The 18,508-nt window shown below is 35.2% G+C and overlaps 1 protein-coding gene across 2 annotated transcripts in view; it reads left to right on the top strand.

Annotated features, from left to right (window-relative positions):
• LOC145685586 (CD109 antigen-like) overlaps positions 1–18,265 on the top strand; it is a 203,408-nt gene extending 185,143 nt beyond the window's left edge. For both annotated transcript variants that reach the window (XM_081757975.1, XM_081757979.1), the window contains exons 22-28: positions 1,995–2,172; positions 5,466–5,668; positions 8,699–8,854; positions 10,566–10,741; positions 13,068–13,230; positions 15,519–15,621; positions 17,224–18,265. In XM_081757975.1, coding sequence (XP_081614101.1) covers positions 1,995–2,172; positions 5,466–5,668; positions 8,699–8,854; positions 10,566–10,741; positions 13,068–13,230; positions 15,519–15,621; positions 17,224–17,432 — 1,188 coding nt within the window. In that variant the 3' untranslated portion in view covers positions 17,433–18,265. The remainder of the gene's footprint in view (positions 1–1,994; positions 2,173–5,465; positions 5,669–8,698; positions 8,855–10,565; positions 10,742–13,067; positions 13,231–15,518; positions 15,622–17,223) is intronic.
• Positions 18,266–18,508: the final 243 nt, after the last annotated feature.

Genomic DNA, 18,508 nt, shown 5'->3' with positions numbered 1-18,508 from the left:
CAGACACTTATCAATGATATTTCTGGTGAAGACTACGATATATTGACGGACGAAATTTTAACTCAAACGTTATTAATATAAGATCTTTTGCTTTGTTCAAATTTTGACTATTTTTACGTACGCAGACTCAAAGAAGCTCGATAGAAAGTAAGGAAACTGTTATTAATCAAGTTTTTTTTTCTTTTTTTAATATCCTTTGTATGTACTAGTAGGCGACACAGATCAATAATGGACTTTTTTTTTTTTAACTGTAGTCCAATCGATTAGTTTAAATGTTAAATTATCGTTAATTATATTCTGATTTTTTTTTTTTTTTTTTGGTTATGAAATAACAGTTAGATTACTTTATATTTTTCTTGTTTTCCCCTTTTCAAGGGTCTTATTGATAGTTAGCAATAGAGGTATGATTGGAAAGTTTTAATACGGGGCTTGTAATTTAAGAATGATAGTACTTACAGGCTATTGCATTGGATCTCATTCAAAGTAGTCCCCTGCTGCCTGAACACACTGATTCCAACTTCTGGAAGCATTCCACTTCTGGAAGCATTCCTGAAAATTATCTTTCATAAGGGTATGAAAAACTCTGTATTTGCCTGGATATCTTCAATTGAGTCAAATCTCTTCCCTTTCAGCGAAAATTTTAATTTAGGAAACAGGTAAAAGTTGGCAGGTGCCAAATCAGGGGAATAGGGGATTGCGGAAGCATAGGAATGTTGAATTTGGCCAGAAATTCCTGGATCGATAACGCACAATGCGCCAGTGCGTTGTCGTGGTGGAGGACCCAATTATTGTCTTTCCTGAGGGCAGGTCTTTTCCTACGCAAATTTTCGCGCAGACGCTGAAGAACACTTTTGCAGTATTCCTGGTTGACTGTCTGCCCCCTAGAGGCAAATTCATTATACACGATAAATGTAAATAATAATAATAATAAAAAAAAAGTCGACTTCGATCGACTTTGTCGCGCCTTCTTCGGTCGTGGTCGTGGAGAACCTGGGCTCTTCCATTGAGAAGATCGGGCCTTTATTTTTGGAGCATACCCATAAACCCATGTTTTATCACCTTTTGTTACCCTATTTAATAATTCTGTGTCTGTTTCGGCCCGATTACGCAGATCTTGGGACATCTCCAATCCCTGTTGTTTCTGCTCTTCTGACAATTTCTGAATGAATTTTGCGGACACGCGATGCATGTTCAAATCGTCAGTTAGGATTGACTGAACCGCGTAAAAACTTAAATTAAGGTCGTCAGCTATCTCTTTAATTGTAAGTCCGAGTGCATTAAATCGGGAACTTTCACTATGTTTTCCTTGGTTTTTAACGTGGAAGGCCAGCCGGACCGGGGGTTATCTTCAACTGAGTCACAGCCATCTTTGAATCTGTTAAATTAAGGAGATTTGGCCAAAGAATTCATAAGTCTCCAAAGCAGATTTTCCGGTTTTAAAACAAAATTTGACACAAACGCGTTGTTCCAGTTTTGCACCCATTTTGCGCAATTAACAATCCATCACGACGCACACACATACGCCCGCACTCAACAGCTTACCTCGCTGTATTGAACACAGATATCGCAGTGATTGTTGCAGCATGTATCAAGGTCACACCAAGCCACTGCTTCCACGATAACGGGCAATTATATAAACTCCTCTTCAGCAGTGGCGCCACTTATCTTAAAACTTTCCAATCATACCTCGTATATTACATATTTTAAAAGAATTTGTTGGAGCAAAATCCTTTTATGACTATGTCTTTTACAATCCACAACACCCAAAGTTCTGTTTCATCAGCTATGATTATAGCATATATTATGAATATGATGCCATTCGTCATTATTCTTAAGCCATTTATACACGCCATTATAGAATATTATTTCATGTAGGTATTTTGTTTTAAACTAGTAAATTATGTGTAATTTTCTCTTAAAATTACTTGTAAAATCAAGTGAATGAATTATTATTAATAAATATTTTCTGAAAAATTGTGTTTCATCCTTTCCAGCAATTGGTCGCCACTTACCGTAATACAATAAACAAAGCAGTTGATTATATTGTGAGAAACCTTCAGGACTTAAAAGATGTTTATGCGATAGCGTTATGCAGTTATGCGCTGCATCTTGCTGAGCATCCTTCAAAGGAACTCGCCTTTAACTTATTAGAAGCTAGAGCCAATTCTACGAGTGAGTAGGAATTAATTTTAGTATTCATTGAAATACATTTATAAAGGTAGTTGCTGTAATACACGTACTTAAGACTCTTTGCTAAGCTCACTTATATATATATATATACACAGTGAATTAGAGTTACATAGTGTCTGCAAAATGCTATTAGTTTATTAGTATTAGGGCTAGCATAAATGATTGTTTCATTTTGAAAAGTCTATCTATATATTAAAATGCTAGATTTATATGTTTGTCTCCAAAGAAAAGTTTATATGTTTGTCTCCAATCCTTTCGACAATCAGATCTCGAAAACCACAAGTGTTAGAAACGTGCCATTTTCGCTGGTCGATTCCAAAATTTGTGTAGATTGTCCAGTTCTAATTGAAAATTTAAGAAACGTGTCCATTATTTCTTTAATACATTTTTAGAGGTACATTGAAAGTGTTGAAATTTTAAAAAAGTAAAGCATCATATCCTGAGTTATACATTCCAACACAACATAGTTATATACAGGGGTTGTATATCTCTCAGGCGTTTGTTTTCTGGCCAAATGATAATGAAAACCGAAGGGTAGCCATTTCTTCAGGCTGAGATGAGTCTTTATTGTTTGGAGTGTTTTGCCCAATGAACACCATACTTTACTGACATTATAATTACTTGTGTATGTAGTGTATTTGCTTATTACATACTGCTTGCAAGAAGAAAGAAAACACTGATCATACATGAATAAGAAACTCCAATCGGAAATACGGTGCAAGATATTGAAAAATAATCGGGAGAATCTCCCCCTTATGGCACCCATTACCGATTTTTTTTTTTTTTTTTTTAATCATCAGGATGTCTTTCACTTGTGTCTCTGAAGGGACATGTACAGATGTTGTGAGGGATGACAAGAAGATTCATGCTCATATGTGAATGATGCGCTGTGTAGAGAGCGCAGGTTCAGCTAGTATTTTTAAAAGTATTACACGTACACATATGGAAGATATATGAAAAGAAACACACACTCACCAAGTTGATACACCCTCTATAAATGTTCAATATGTACCCTTTTGATGACACGACACACGTTCAGATGATACTCGAGCTCATTCCATACATTTTGTAGCATAGTCCTGTCAATTGTTTGCACTGCAGCACTGATGCGTTCTTTGAGCTCGACTAAGGATTGCGGTAGTGGGGGTATGTAAACAAAATCCTGAAGGTACCCCCACAGAAAGAAGTTGCAGGGCGCTAAGTCAGATCTGGGAGACCAGGGGAACAAAGCTAGGTCATTCTCACCAATACGCCCAATCCAGCATTGCGGAAGTTCATCGTTTAGGTAGTCACGAACTGGGATGTGCCAATGAGGGAGTGCCAAAACTCTACACAATACAAACTTGATGAGTTTGTGGTTCTTTTCATATATCTTTCATGTATGTATGTGTAATACTTTTGAAAGTGTATCCTTTTCAAAACGAATGAATCATTTATGCTAACACTGTATTTAATATTTTTTAGATAGTGCCTGTCTTACTTTTTCTATTTTTTTAAAAATATATTCATTTGTTTTTAAGTTGTTAACTAAAACTTAAAGAAAGAAAAACGGAGAGTGAGCTTATCGAAGATTATATACAGTATATCGTAGTACATCGAAGAGTTTGTTTCTTGAAGAGGAATTAACAATTTATTATTTTATTTGTGAGTTATGATTACATGGTAGTTAAATTAATATTTCGCATTTGTACTGAGGTGAATGAGTAACAGATATTACTAAATATAAACAGTGTTTAAATTTAAATGTTACTTTTAATTTGCTAAAAAAAAGACACAAAAGAATGGAAAAGTGAAAACTTTAATATTGAAATAAAAAGAACACAATTTCCGGTTACTAATGGAAGATGGTGTCAAACAAGTGCCCCCTTCCCCTCTGGAATTCGGTAAGGAATTAGTCTTTAGTTAAAATTTTCAATGACATCTGTGCTTAAACGCACGTCAATTGCTAAAGTAACGATAATGTTGTCCGTCAGAATTTGAATTGTTTGTGGGTTATTAGCAATTTTTTTTTTTTAAATAACCTTATAGAAGAAAATTAAAAATGTCAGGCCACATGATCTAGACGGCCAGTTGACGCAAACGGTCACAGAATGACAAGTTGTACAGTTTTGTTGGAAGTACATGGTGATGACATCTAATGCATTCCACAAAAATCATCGCTCGATATCGAGATCCATTGACAGTAGTACCATCCTCAAAAGAAATATAGACAATTCATACCCTCTGCCAAAAACTCACATCACATTGTTTCTTTTGTGACAGTTTTCCTCGCATTTGTAATATTGTTTCACTATGATTAGTCCAGAAAAATTAGAAAAAAAAAAGAAAACCGGACATTTTGATAAAAAAAAAGGTGAAAATTGGTGATTAGAAATTTACCCTAATCAACTCATTCAGTCCCAAAAATCCGGATTGGGGAAACCGAGATATGACGTCATTAATATGGCCGCCGACCGAATTCATCCCTTAAACTTTAAAACGTTATATCTACTCTGCATTTCAAGATAGGAACTTCGTTTTTCTTTCATTTTGTAGAAAACACATTGGAAATTATTATTTAGAAGGCTACTTGTCTTACATTGGTGCTGCTTTCAAATAGAGGAAGGACCTCAAAGGGAAAATAATGTGCATTCTTGATTTTTTTTTCTTTTTTTGAGATTTAACTGTAAATAACTTGGAAAGGGGTACATATACGAGAAAGTATCTTGAAGTAATCGTTATTCGTCGGTATATTCAAGAAGATCTAAGTTCGATTCTTAATGCTGTCGGTTTTTTTTTTTTTTTTTTTTTTTTTAATTTCATTTTTACTCTGATTGTCATTGAAGTCGTACCTATAGAGGAACTGATATGAGAAAATTCGGTTATTTCTTCCATTCGTAAAATACTAGCGATATACAAGTTTAACTAGAAATCTGTTAATGATTTTCATACTATATATATGAAATAACTGAACATATATAACCGAAATAACTGAACCGAATATATATACGAACATATGTTCGTAAACACCATACTCTTCTCTCTTACCACTACCACTGCCTGCTATGAACTAATACGATCTCGTGGCTCTGCAATCAAAACTTTACTGTACTATTGTACTATATATGTTTACTGTACTATTTTCTTAAATGAAAATCATGATATCGAAAGGTTCTTCTAAGCATCTTGAAAGTGAATTTTTACCAGTCTTCCAGCAATTTGTTTTTGTTTGCTTTCGAATATTCTTTTATCATATTCAAAATATAAAGTAATTAAAAACTGTATTCTTGTTATAGATGATATGAAATGGTGGAGCAAACCTATACCAGCTGAAGATAGTAAGAATCCATGGTATACGCTTCCGAACTCTGTGGACGTAGAAATGACTGCGTACGCTATGCTTACGTACTTAGAACGAGGACTTGTAGAGGACGCTCTTCCCATAATGAGATGGCTTATCACTCAAAGGAATAATAATGGTGGTTTTGCTTCAACACAGGTAAAATCAGGATTTTCACAAAAATATGAAACAAAACAACCATCATCATTTTTTTTTTTTTTTTTTCATTCGTACAGAAATACATTCAGGTTCCAAATTGATGTTTCAGTGATAATTTCTTTTATCAGTAACTTGTAAAGAATTACCTGATTAGAATGCTGTTTATACTATCTTAAAACACACTGGTAGAACATGGAAAGTGAACGCCCTGGAAGAAGTTACATTGCTCCATTTTTCTCTTTTCTCTGGTGGGTTACTGGTAGATAGGTTACGCGTACATGCGATGGACAACACAGTGAGAAGTGAACTGGCCGTGTAGACTCTAAACACCAACAGTAGGTGACAAACCATAGGAATGGTCGAATGTTTCCCGCACAGTACTGTGAGTCAAGTCGGTTCTGAACATTGAAGATATGCCCCGACGGCATAAGCGAACTCAGTTCGTCCAGTTAACGGGGTTCGAAACAAACTATATCGTGATCCTGCGGGAGGATGGATGGTTGTTTCTGCAATCACGCAACATGTTTCACGGGAAGTATTCGCTGTGCGTCATCGGTGTTGGCGCTATATGTCAGAGGAAGGTGTACAGTCACGAACATTAATAAATGGAGGCTAAAGCCATTATTTCTTATGGCTCTAACCTCCATTTATTAATGTTCGTGACTGTACAAGCATCTCAACTATATTTTGAAAGGCAGTAGAACACTGATAAAATAGCGGACATTTACATCACATAAGCTGACATTGCTTATTACATGACGACCGCATCACAGATAAGGATCAGTATCGCACTCGGTGTCAGCTGTGACCATCTGCATCCATTTGCTGGGCGCAGGACTACAATGACGGGTGTTGCTCGCCAGATTTCCCCTCACGCCATATTACCATGCATGTTGGCTCCAATTATGTTACAAGAGAAAGAATTGGAGGGATGAAATGCAAGTCGTGTTTAGTGATCTTTTTCTAAACTTTTTTTTTCCAGTTAGCTGTGGTTAGCTTTTCGGATCGCTGTCCTTTATCTGTTTCTATGTTGTGTCATATCCACTGTGACACCATACTGCACCATATCGTTCTTAACAGTCTCCCCACTTCTTCTTTGGGCGGCCTCTGGAGCCACTTTTTTTTTCCGGGATAGTGATAGTCTTTCGAGGGCGTGGCATCGACCGGTTGCGCGATACTTTTCACAGTATATACAGCAGCGACACACATGACCAATGCCAGAAATTACTGTGTGGAAAGCTTAGACTTCAATGATCATTTGTTTCTGGGACTCATATAGTGAACTTGACCAGTGTAGCGTAATCCAGAACACAATCCAATAGAACAACGTGCACTTTCTGAGTAATTTCCGTCTACATGCCGTTCGTGTTACTGCACGATCATTATACTGTAGGTCTATCCCTCGTGGATCTGATTTGTAGGTCTCGATTGCAACATTGACGACGAACTTTGACCAACTGCTTCACCAGAAGCGTGAAACATCTTTACCCATGATGACACTCAGCACTTCTACGACTGTCGTCATACAAGGATTAAGGCCTGTAGAAGCTGTAAGAAGACACGACATAGCGATATGGTCTTTTGACATATGCTATACATCAGCTCTCCCTGATGGTCTAGTGGCTAGCGCATGCTCTGTTGGTGCATGTGGTTCTGGGCTCAATTCCCAGTGGGAAAGCCTTGAAATTTGAACGCATTACGGTGACTCAGATTCCATTTTAAATTGTAGATTCACATCTCATGTAGCGATGGTGTTCAAAAGGGACGCTAAACTTTATATTCTGCCCATAGGTATTGGATCATATTTGCATAATGATATACAAATACAACCAATAAAGTGCATGTTTAAAATTTCATTCACGTGGAACCATGATCCCTTGGTGTTCATTTTTCATTTTCTACTACTGTATTATTATTATTATTATTATTATTATTATTATTATTATTATTATTATTATTATTATTATTATTATTATTATTATTATTATTATTATTATTTATTACCAGAGAACTCTATTAAAAGTCAATGCGTTAGAAGATATAAAATAAGAAATAAGAGATACTAAATTTGAGTTAGACCATCTAACGATACGAATGTGGAAAGAAAGGAAGAAAGAAAAGATTTAAAAAAAAATAATTCTGAATACGAAGTTGTGAGGACGATTACCTCGTACCTCGTAAAATGAAATCTTAGAGTTTAGTTTGAAAAATGAGTTATTACTAGCAGAAGGAATACATAAATTATATAAATCTAATGGTGGAAATATGAACAACTTTCTTATTTAACACTGCAATGTATGTTGAAGCTAATGTGCAGTAAAACTAATCCTGTGAGTGTTCTTTCTCTCGATTCGCTGTATTCCTTAGTTATTTTATTATTTTTGTATTCACTGCTTACTTGGGCTTAACCTCTAACTTCATTGTATTTATTTTACTGTGGTATAATCGTACTTAATTGGCTTTTACTTTGTGTATTCACAATTCCAATTCCTTCCATCAAATTCCAATTCCAATTCCTTCCACAATTCCAATTGTGTTTTCTTGCTTTGATGTTACTATGTTAGTTATTGTCAATTATCTTTGCGTTTATTAACCCTCTTTAGTTTTCTAGAGATTTTTCTATAGTAACTTCTAGTGGGTCCCGTATTTCGCTGTCTCTCGTCAAGCGATGACATTGATTTGGTTATATATGTTCTTGTGAAAATGTTCAAAATGTTGGGTGAGTTATCTAGATCGATCACTGTGTAGTTCTGTAGTATTCTTAATTATTTCTTGTACTCCAAGGGCGAGCCGTGTACCACTCAAAAGTATAGTAATTTATTTAATGTATATGTATTCTAAATATATTGGATCGTATTCAGAGTCGTTCATATGTCTAATTAGCGTCATACTGAAGACTTGAACTAACATATGAATCGTGTGTTAATCAAATCTTAACATGATGGTAATCACAAATATGAACAACTCTAAATACGATCCATTGTGTACATGCATATTTAATATGTGACTTATTTGCTCTCTTTATTATAGGATACCGTGATTGGAATATATGCTTTAGCTAAACTGGCTGAAAAATTAGGAGCAGGTATAACAGATATGTCAGTGAAATATTCGTTCTTTGGAGGAGCTGATCCCAAAACAGTATCCGTCAATCAACAGAATAAAATGATTCTGCAGAAACACGAGGTGAGCTGTGCATTTTTATTTCCGAAATAATAATTTAAATTTAATTTGAATAAAAATGTTTCTGTATGCAGTTAATATACTGATTTTAGTAAAGAAATATCTATAGAAATAAGAGGAATTAGTAATAGAGATAATTCTGGAGATTCTTCATAAATTGAAGGGCTGAATAAGAAGCAATGACAATATTGTTATAATTCGTGCCTGGCTTTATGCACAGAACAACACCAGTTATAATCCTTCAATGAAATCGCCTCCCATCTCCATCATCTTCTGCCAAACATGTGAAAGGCGTCGTACATCTTTGTCGATGTTCCGCAGGGACCTTCATATGACAGGGATGATGGTTTCTCTTACGTCGTAGCGCTTCCCGCGAAGTGATTCCTTCATTTTGACGTAAAGGTCGTCAGGAAGTTTCTGAAAACATTGTTGTGCTTTGCTCACCTGCCATTTCAATCTTGATCCACGCACGTTGTTAGTCTTTCCGAAATATATTGTTATGACTTCTACTTTTCTCCTCTACTTTACGCCATTGGTGCTTTTAACTGAGTAATACACCGTCGTTACCACTCGCCATACTTCATGGCTGTACATTCCCTACGGAACTCTTGTAGGGTGAAGCAGGAAAACAGGAAAATTTTAATTGACGTAAAATGCACTAATCCACACAGGAAAGAATACATTTAATGATTTAGATGCATGTAGAGAGTATGCCCTTAACAATGTCGTTAGATATAGTACTTATGATGGAAAGATGTGCACCATCCCGCCATACACATTATGATGCGAGTATGTTTTGGAAATTCGCTGGAATGCTCAGTTTATTATGTCTTGAGGAATGCCAGTGAGTGATACTCTGTGCTTTTGCGATGTCAATATAGAAAAATCACACACACTGATTTCAGGGGATCTCGGAGGCCATAGAATGTCACCGTTCTTATCGAACGCGACAATATACAGCGAACACACGTTCCGCACAACTTCAAGGCTTTATTATTAGTAAATGGCAAAGTCTTCTCAATGTTGTCTTATCAGTCCTAAACAAATGTCGGTCATACAGTGTTCCTAATGCTAGATTCAAAATTTCCCTGCGCCACCATGTAGTTCTGAGACACAATCCTTTGACGTGAGAAGTGTTGCCACTACGTTTTATCGAACCCATGTGAATGGAACAGTTAGAAACTGACGAACCGAGTAAGAACTCAGTATATATTTTTTTCTACTCGATTGTAAAAAGTGCAACGGGGCTACAAAATTGGCATAGAAAGATATGGCGAATTTATTCTTCATTCTATCTTCTTATAGACATGATATTTCTAAGTATAAAAGGCCTCAGGATTTTCGATCAGAAAGGGTCCCAGATTTTATGTAAGACTTACATCTATGCAGTTTTTGCCTGAGCAAAGAATGGTTAACAATTAATATGCTCATTTATAATTAAAGTTTTATTATGCTTGAACCCTTGTATAGTCATGATTTACTGGTTTTAACTGTGCATATCATTGTTTTTCTAGAAATCACTGTGCCTTACGTTGAGGTGCTGAACTTCCTTATCCCCGAATTTTGCTCTTATTGCCTGTCTATTCTTTGTATTCTGTAGGAATCACAAAAGTAGTGTGAAAAGCATAATGAATGAAAATCCCGCCTCCTAATGTTAAAAGGTATTAGGAATTTAATTATTCCAGTTAATCTTTGTATATTCTTTTCAATACAGCTACCTCCGAAAGTACGAGATGTAGAAATCACAGCTACAGGACGAGGATTTGCAATTGTTCAAGTATCGTATCAATACAACTTAAATGTTACTGGAGCATGGCCACTATTTTCGTTGGATCCACAAGTAACCAAAAATTCAGACAGCAACCATCTCTTGCTTTCCTTATGCTCGAGGTAAGTATAGCGTTCTTTAAAAAAATTGAAGATTATGCTTACAAATCTTAACTTATTTTGCTTTTATTAGAATCTTATACTTTTCTGATTTGATACACAAATACAGATTAACTACCGGGTGATACACACTACGGAAATGCATTTGAGAACACTCTGCACACTTGTCCGATTCGAACGAAATTCACAAAACTGTGCGTGTAGAGAACATACTGATCTTAGTTTGTAAATTCCAGTACACCGGATACCGTAGAAAGCAGGTTAATCGTAGTGTTTGCAGAAGGCAGTTTGAAGGTCGTTAGACAACACGAGTGTAGTTGTGGATCATAGTCTGTGCCGACAATGTCAGAGCGAGCCAACAAACGCCTATTGTGCAATTAAGTGAGTTCTGGCATGGCCGTATAATATGGTTGCGAGAAAGTGAATAGTCATTCCACACGCATGGGTCGTGACCTTCAGTGATTTATCGATAGTGTACACGATGGCAAGCAGAATGTTCCTACAGCAGTGTGCTTCTCCGGTACTTTCACAACGCACTGGGACCATCTACATAGTAGGATCTTTCGAACGCTACCACGAATACAATGAGAGCCCTTGTTCCTTCCCATATGAGCGCATGAATACTAAATAATCGATTTGTTGGAGACAGTTCTATTTTCTTGCGTATATATATAATCTGACACCTACTCATTGCTGAGGATCTTTGTGATATCGGTGGAAACTGCAGTAGCAAGGTGAATGGAAGGCGATTATATTCACCTTCAAAGTTGTTTTTACCTCAGACACACTAACGATTGTGTGCGCGCCCGTAGTCATGGAAATGAGCGGGAAAAATCTCACGTGCATTTACAGTAGCCATGCAAGACTTACACCTGACATTCTGGTATGGGAAGCAATAAAATACACATCCATATCCCGTTTATACTGGTTTTCCTTCAGGGTAGTATAATTAGTTATCCTACGTTCATGATGTCACTTTGTGGGACCTTATATTTCAGCTTGATAACGTTCTTTTGTACACCGCCAGGATAATTCAGCTTGTTTTAGCCATTAACGACTTCTACCCTAGTCTGATAGGTCTCTCTGTTGAAGCCTAGTCCTATTTAACACATGTAGGAAACGGTGGGACGGTGCTTGACCTCCACCGGGTTCCGGCAATGATCATTACCCAGTTACGCCAAGATCCACATTGAGCTTGGAACACCATATCACAGAGAAACATTCAGTATCTGTATAATTAGCTGCGCATCCGAACAACTTTTGATATGGTAACTCGGGGTGGTTACACGTGTTATTAAGATGAGTACTGTATTTTTGAATGCCCTGTATAACATGTCAGGATGTCCTCTATGTAACGTGTTGGGGGCACTATCATCACCTTGTTTTTGTATATCAAATTTGATCCGTGAATTCGTATTGGATGTTCTTAAATGCCTTCCACCAGTATAATATACAAAGTACTTGAGGCAGGACTTATAGCTTTAACAGAAAGTGTGATTACAAAGAAATGGGAATAAGTGTTTGCATGACGACCACGTCGCTATCGGCTGAGGGATGTTTAGGAAAAAGATAGATTCCGTGAATATTTCGAACAACTTAAAATTGTGACGGCAAAATTGATTTTTTTAGATAACAGATTTTATTGAACAAAGTACTCCACAAAACGTTACTAGGTCCTAATAAAAGTAGTGTGTGTGGTAGGAATGGTAGTTTTTATGTATTATGTAGTAACTCTTTTTTTGTATATTTTCAAGTTAGAGTTCTTTCTCTGTGAGGAGTGAAATGTGTATTACAAATACTTCGTAGTCCTCCCACCATCCATAGTATCCTTCCCACAGGTTTTGGTATACAATTTATAAAAGGAAAAGCATTCTTTAGAACACGATGTTAAGTTATACCCAAAATTTATATTGTCCTTTATCTTGCGTTCTTTTTCATAATTTCCAACATACTCCGGCGCATGTTCTATATTTCATGTTGCTCTAGTGTATGATACAAAAATGTATATACTGGAAATATAATATCCTGATATGATTGTGTTTGAATATTTCCCCAACAGCTATTAAATGCAACCAAAATAATAGGGGAAATGTTTGATCGTTGGAATACTTTATATATATTCAAATTAAAAAGAATATGCAGACATAGATAAAAACTAGGAGTAATATTGAATTTCAGGTCAAATTTGAGCGGTCCTTTTATTACCTATCAATGGACTTCAAAAATAGCTTACAAATCACTTTCAAAAGAAAGAAAAAAAATTCATAGCTATAAAAGTTTCATTTTCCTTGGTATTTATATTTATCTTTTTTTTCTTTCTTTCCTAAAGCTTTGTTGGTGGCAACGAAAGTAATATGGCAGTTATGGAAGTTACCTTACCATCTGGCTTTACAGTTGATCGCGACTCGTTACCAAGTCTAGAAGGCAGTCAGAACGTTACAAGAGTTGAGACTAAAGATGGAGACACTGTTGTTGTTCTCTATTTTGATAAGGTAAGTTAAAAGCTATTGTGTCAATACTAACAACAAAGATTTGCTATTTTATTTCCATCTCCTGTATTCCTTCCTATCGTTGTTCTAGGACAAACACTATATCGAGAACATTCGCGAAGTTTCTATCTTATAAACAATTGTAAATACTATACTTTTGTATAATCAGTTTGAAAATAAATAGCTTCGTGAATACTGCGACCATTGTAGGCTCAGGGAGGGAAAGAAAGCTAGATAATATGAACGTCATCTAGAAGTAGTGATAATTTCAGTGGTAAATGTGAAACATGAACGAACCATTTTTTTTACATTAACATACTTCATTTTTTTTATCTGTTTCATTATCTTTTTCCGTGTAGATTTCCTGAACATTTGGCTGTTTATCAAACCATGTGACAAGTTTTTGTATTCCCATGTTATAAGGGTGTTTGCCATGAGCCCATTTATAAACAATAACTGTTCTTCAGCTGTGTTTCACTCATAAAACATTTTCCTCACAAACAATTCATCAATTTTCTGAAATTTGGAAAATTACTAGAAAATTATTTGGCAGTTCATAACACTGCTAAGATAATAGAACAAAATTCCTTCATTCCGCATGAAGATTAACCGTCATTCACCTTATAATGACTCTTGGTTACATGTGGCTTCCACCTTCTTACGAAGCAGAAGATTTAAAAAAAAAAAAAAAAAAAAAAAAAAAAATGCGAGTGAAGCAGAGCTGAAGACATTTCTAAACCAACAAAAAGGCAGCTTCTAATAATGTGATCTTACATTGAGACAATTTATTGCAATTATCCAGGATGATAATAAAAGCCGTCTCTTGGCACTACATAAATGCCAACTCGTCGGAGATCACAAAATTGATGATAAGGGAACACGAAAACGTATCACAAGATACGATAAATGAGAAGGCTACATGAGAAGAGTGAATTTGAATATGCAGTAAAATTAGTAAAAGTATATATAATAAATAGGCTTTGTTGAAATATATATTTGGTTGCTCATTTTAAGATATATGCGTAAAATATGTTCTAGTTTCTGTACGATATTTGTAGAAAGAAAAAAGTAGAAATGTTCGGCGTCAGTATTTAGTATTTATAAGAGAAGATGCCACAGGAAGGAATACTTAAGACAAAATGGTGTCTTAAATAACACAAACGCATATTTAAGACAAAATGTTGTCTTACAGTTAGTCAAGTAATCAAATACATGTTTCTTCCGAGCATTTCGAAGGTATTATGCAGCCTTCATTATCAAAAGTGTAGGAACAAGGAAATCAATTTAGAAAAAATAAAGATTATAGGAAGAATCGAATCGAAAATGACAATTACAAAATGTATTGACATACTATTCAATACTAGAAATCTGCATGAAATTTGGCGAAAGAACCAATTGTTATGAACTGATTGTAATTATCGTGAATACAGGTATTCGAAGATAACGGTATTGATCTCTCTGGGACTTCTCATTAAGATTATATAATGTATTATAATAATAATATTAGGAAACCTTTAAACACTAGTACTTCAAGATTTGATTTTGATTGATGTAGTAAATTTAAGCTTTTAACTTGTTTTTCATTTAAATATATGGCAACATCTTAAAAGAGGGTGCTGTTTCCAATGTCTCGTGTACGTTCTTTGATACGGGTTTGTTATGTTTCGGTTAGGTCATGCCAGTGTAATTGAGATGGGCTGAAACATTCATTTTCTTTATTCAATAGAACACTAAAATATTTACTTGAAAAGCATTTACATTTCGACAATTTTGGACCAACTCTTTGCTGTCCCTATACATATAACCTTCTTTTTTGAACGTAAATATTCACGAATTATTCAGTTAAAGACCTTAAACTAGAATTCGGAATTATTAGGTATACATGTAACACAAATAGGACTTAGGAAGATAAACTGTATAATGGATCCGTGCCGTATGTGTATATCTACATGTTACGCGATATTTTATCTTGTATGTTTTGTTGTGCTTTGATACAATATCTTACTATGAATAGAAAGAAAAAAAATCACTTAATCTGTTATATTATTAATAAGTTCTGTTTCACACGTAAAAGATCATATAGAAACTGAATCTTGATCATCGTCGTAAAATTATAATTTATTTTGATTTTTGATTGAGTGGTCAGAAACAACTTTTGTCGATAACTGTACGCACTAAAGCTAAAGAAATAATAATTTTGTTGCACAAAGAATGGTAGTTCTCTCAGTGATAGTTGTGGAAAGAATTTCTGAGCCTTGTGATAATTAATGATTATTTCTTCCCTTGAACAGATGACAAGAGATGAATTCTGCCCAACAGTCTCCGCTTTTAGGACTCATAAAGTTGCGAAACAGAAACCAGTTCCTGTAACACTGTATGACTACTACGATCAAAGTAAGTAGGTTATTTAGTTGGTAAAATTTTTCTTACTTGCTTTCTAAAATATAGTCTATTGACATACCACATGAATAGAAACAGGAAGGAGAGTTCGTATTTTCAAATGTGATATTCAGTTTGCTAGACATGTTGAAACATGAAACATGTTGAGTCAGTGTACAAAATTGTTTAAATGCGAATTTCTGGTAAGCATGTTAAGAGGTGCAGGATAAGTAAGTGTAGATCACACATATGTTATAAGATAAAATCCTTTAATATGATAATATTTAATAAAACTATTTCATGGTGTTGGTTTCCTCACTTCGTTATACACAGAGCGAAGAGATAGTGATACTAGTATTCGTGTAGAAGTATATCGAATCAGTAGACTGAATATTGACAAGTAAATAGGATATTCATGAGACACGATCAGTAATAATAATTAGATGGATGATAAGAAAATCGTATTAAAATAAAATATAAAGTCATGCTATTACTTCGTGTAGAACTCATCATGCTAACTGATATCCCGCTCTGCTAAATGGATGTGAAAGTTGGCCGTTCACACATTAACTTCCAACTTAAAATTCAAAGGACCGATTCTTAGTGCCACATATTTATTTTCCTGGGGTGTGGTTTCAAAATGCAACAAGTGTCCCAAAAGAAGACCTTTTTCTTTCTTTCATTTAATGTGTGAAGCGCATCTAGCTCACAGTGTAAGAGTCCAGTTCATGTGGTAAGTTGTATTTGACTCACGCTACCCCATGACTGAACTCAGGATGAGTTAGGCAAGTATGACTCACTGGTGTTTAGTATATAAATGCGCATAGATAAACATAGAATGAAAGTTTTTCATAGCATGTCCATAGCAAAAGGGATGAATAAACTGATAAATGGAGGTTTATAACCAAGAATTCCACAATGTATCGGTGTGTGTATTTGCGGATAATTAAATCGTGACTTCTAAAGTGAGTAGGACGTGTCACTGTGCATTAAATTTGTTGGAAAAGCCCTTGGAAACACTTTTGGGTAGACCAAGACGGGGAGGTGATATAAAGCGCAGGGTCTTAGAGAAATGAATAATAACAATGCTGATATAGATCGAATTGGCACAGTGTAAGATCCAAGATGGGCTTTTGTTTTTGCAGTGGACAAACTTCGGTTTCTTAAGTCATCTAAGTAGTTACTAGTCAACCTGGTTCATCTGTTACTAGTGTTCTCTTGTTTACCACGTAAACAGAGAATATTCTGAAGTTGCCAACAATCGACTGACGTTAGGACTGAAGTCAAATGTGCGAGAGCCAAAACCCAGAGTAGAAAACAGCCTAAAGTGAAATACCTGAAATTTAAATAACTTTCAGCATTTTAGTTTGCAAATTTCAGACAATTCAAGCCTTGGTCTCTTCACATGTAACGTACGTGTTTCAAAATCAAAATTTTATCGAAGTCATCGACAGTTTGTTAGCCCATAAAGCCAGACTTTTATTATTTAGTAAATACATTTATCGTGTACATCCTTAGTCCCATTTAATATACGTATTGTTACTTCTGAGTGAATGAAACTAATTGAAGCCTCTGGCTACATATATTTACTAACTAGTGATCCTTAATTCATTTCAGCTCGCCGTGCTCGTATGTTTTATGAACCAAAAGAAGCTCACATTTGTGACATATGCGAAGGTTCTGACTGCACTGACGTGTGCACCAATTCACCAGGATCTCGTAGTGACGTAGGTGGTACAGGTGGCGCTGGATTACCAGGAAGAGAAATGTATGTTTCTAGTGTGCTTTCAGTATTGGCTGTGTTGATAGCGAAATATGTACTGTGAGGATAAGTGGGGAAAACTGGGGGGTTTGTTGACATTTCGTTTTTAATCTATGGAGTAAATAATAAATATTGTACGATTATGAGTGACTTTTATTATCTGTATCATGAGTCCAGTGTGTGAAGAATGTGAGTGTGTGTGTGAATAGGAAGACGTTAGAGGCAAAACAGCCAATAGAAACTAGTGCCAAGAATTAAGACAAAACTAAAAAAATGACAAGGTATTGCGTATATCTTTGGGGAATTGTTTTTAACGGGAAAGAACTGGGTTTACATCACATAGGCAGGTCACGACAAATCCATCCACTTGTTCTTGTACACTAGTACACTAGTTGGCAAAAGTTTTTTTGTATCTTAATTAAATTCGATAGATAGAGGAAAACGTTTGTCGCTGATTGTTCTACGTTATTCTCCTGTTGTATATTCAAAATTCTATTTTTTTGGAGATCATTTTTGTCGAGTCCTGCATTTTAGGCATTATATTTTTATATTGCACAAAGACTGTTTCACCTAATCCTATATTAACGTTGATATTGTAACTACTTAACCATGTCGTTGTCAATAATAAAAAAAAAAAAGTATCAGAAAAAAAGTTTTTTTCCAAACGATGGTCAAATTCCAAATTATAAAAAACACAATTAATTTAACTTAATACAAATTTCTCTTATGTATAATAGTTTAAAATCATTGTTGTTAATGAATTTCTGCATCCAAATGATATGAAGTGTAATCATTAATCAATTAATCATACTAGTGCATCCACAAAAAAAGGAAAAACAAATTGTACATTTATATTTGTTAACAAAAGAGAAAAATAAAAATTTACATGAATTGGAATATTTTTCTTATTGTTTTTATACTAGTAAACATTGGCGCAAATCCCGGGGGGATGAGAGACATGTCCCCTCCAATCTTGGAACTGGGGGGACTGTCCCCCCCCCCAATGATCCGATTTGAAATGTGTTTTTACGGGAGAAATGTGATGATTTGTGTTCGATTACCACAAAGGAAAGTGAGATGAGATTGATGTCCTCCCAGATTAAGCCTTAAATCTGCCCGCCTTCCAATGTTGAAGACAAC

The sequence above is a fragment of the Thermobia domestica genome, chromosome 1 (genome assembly GCF_964235325.1).
Source record: "Thermobia domestica chromosome 1, izTheDome1.hap1.1, whole genome shotgun sequence".
NCBI classification, from domain to species: Eukaryota; Metazoa; Arthropoda; class Insecta; order Zygentoma; family Lepismatidae; genus Thermobia; species Thermobia domestica.
Note: the sequence above shows the minus strand (reverse complement) of the source record. Positions and strands in the feature narration are given on the sequence as shown.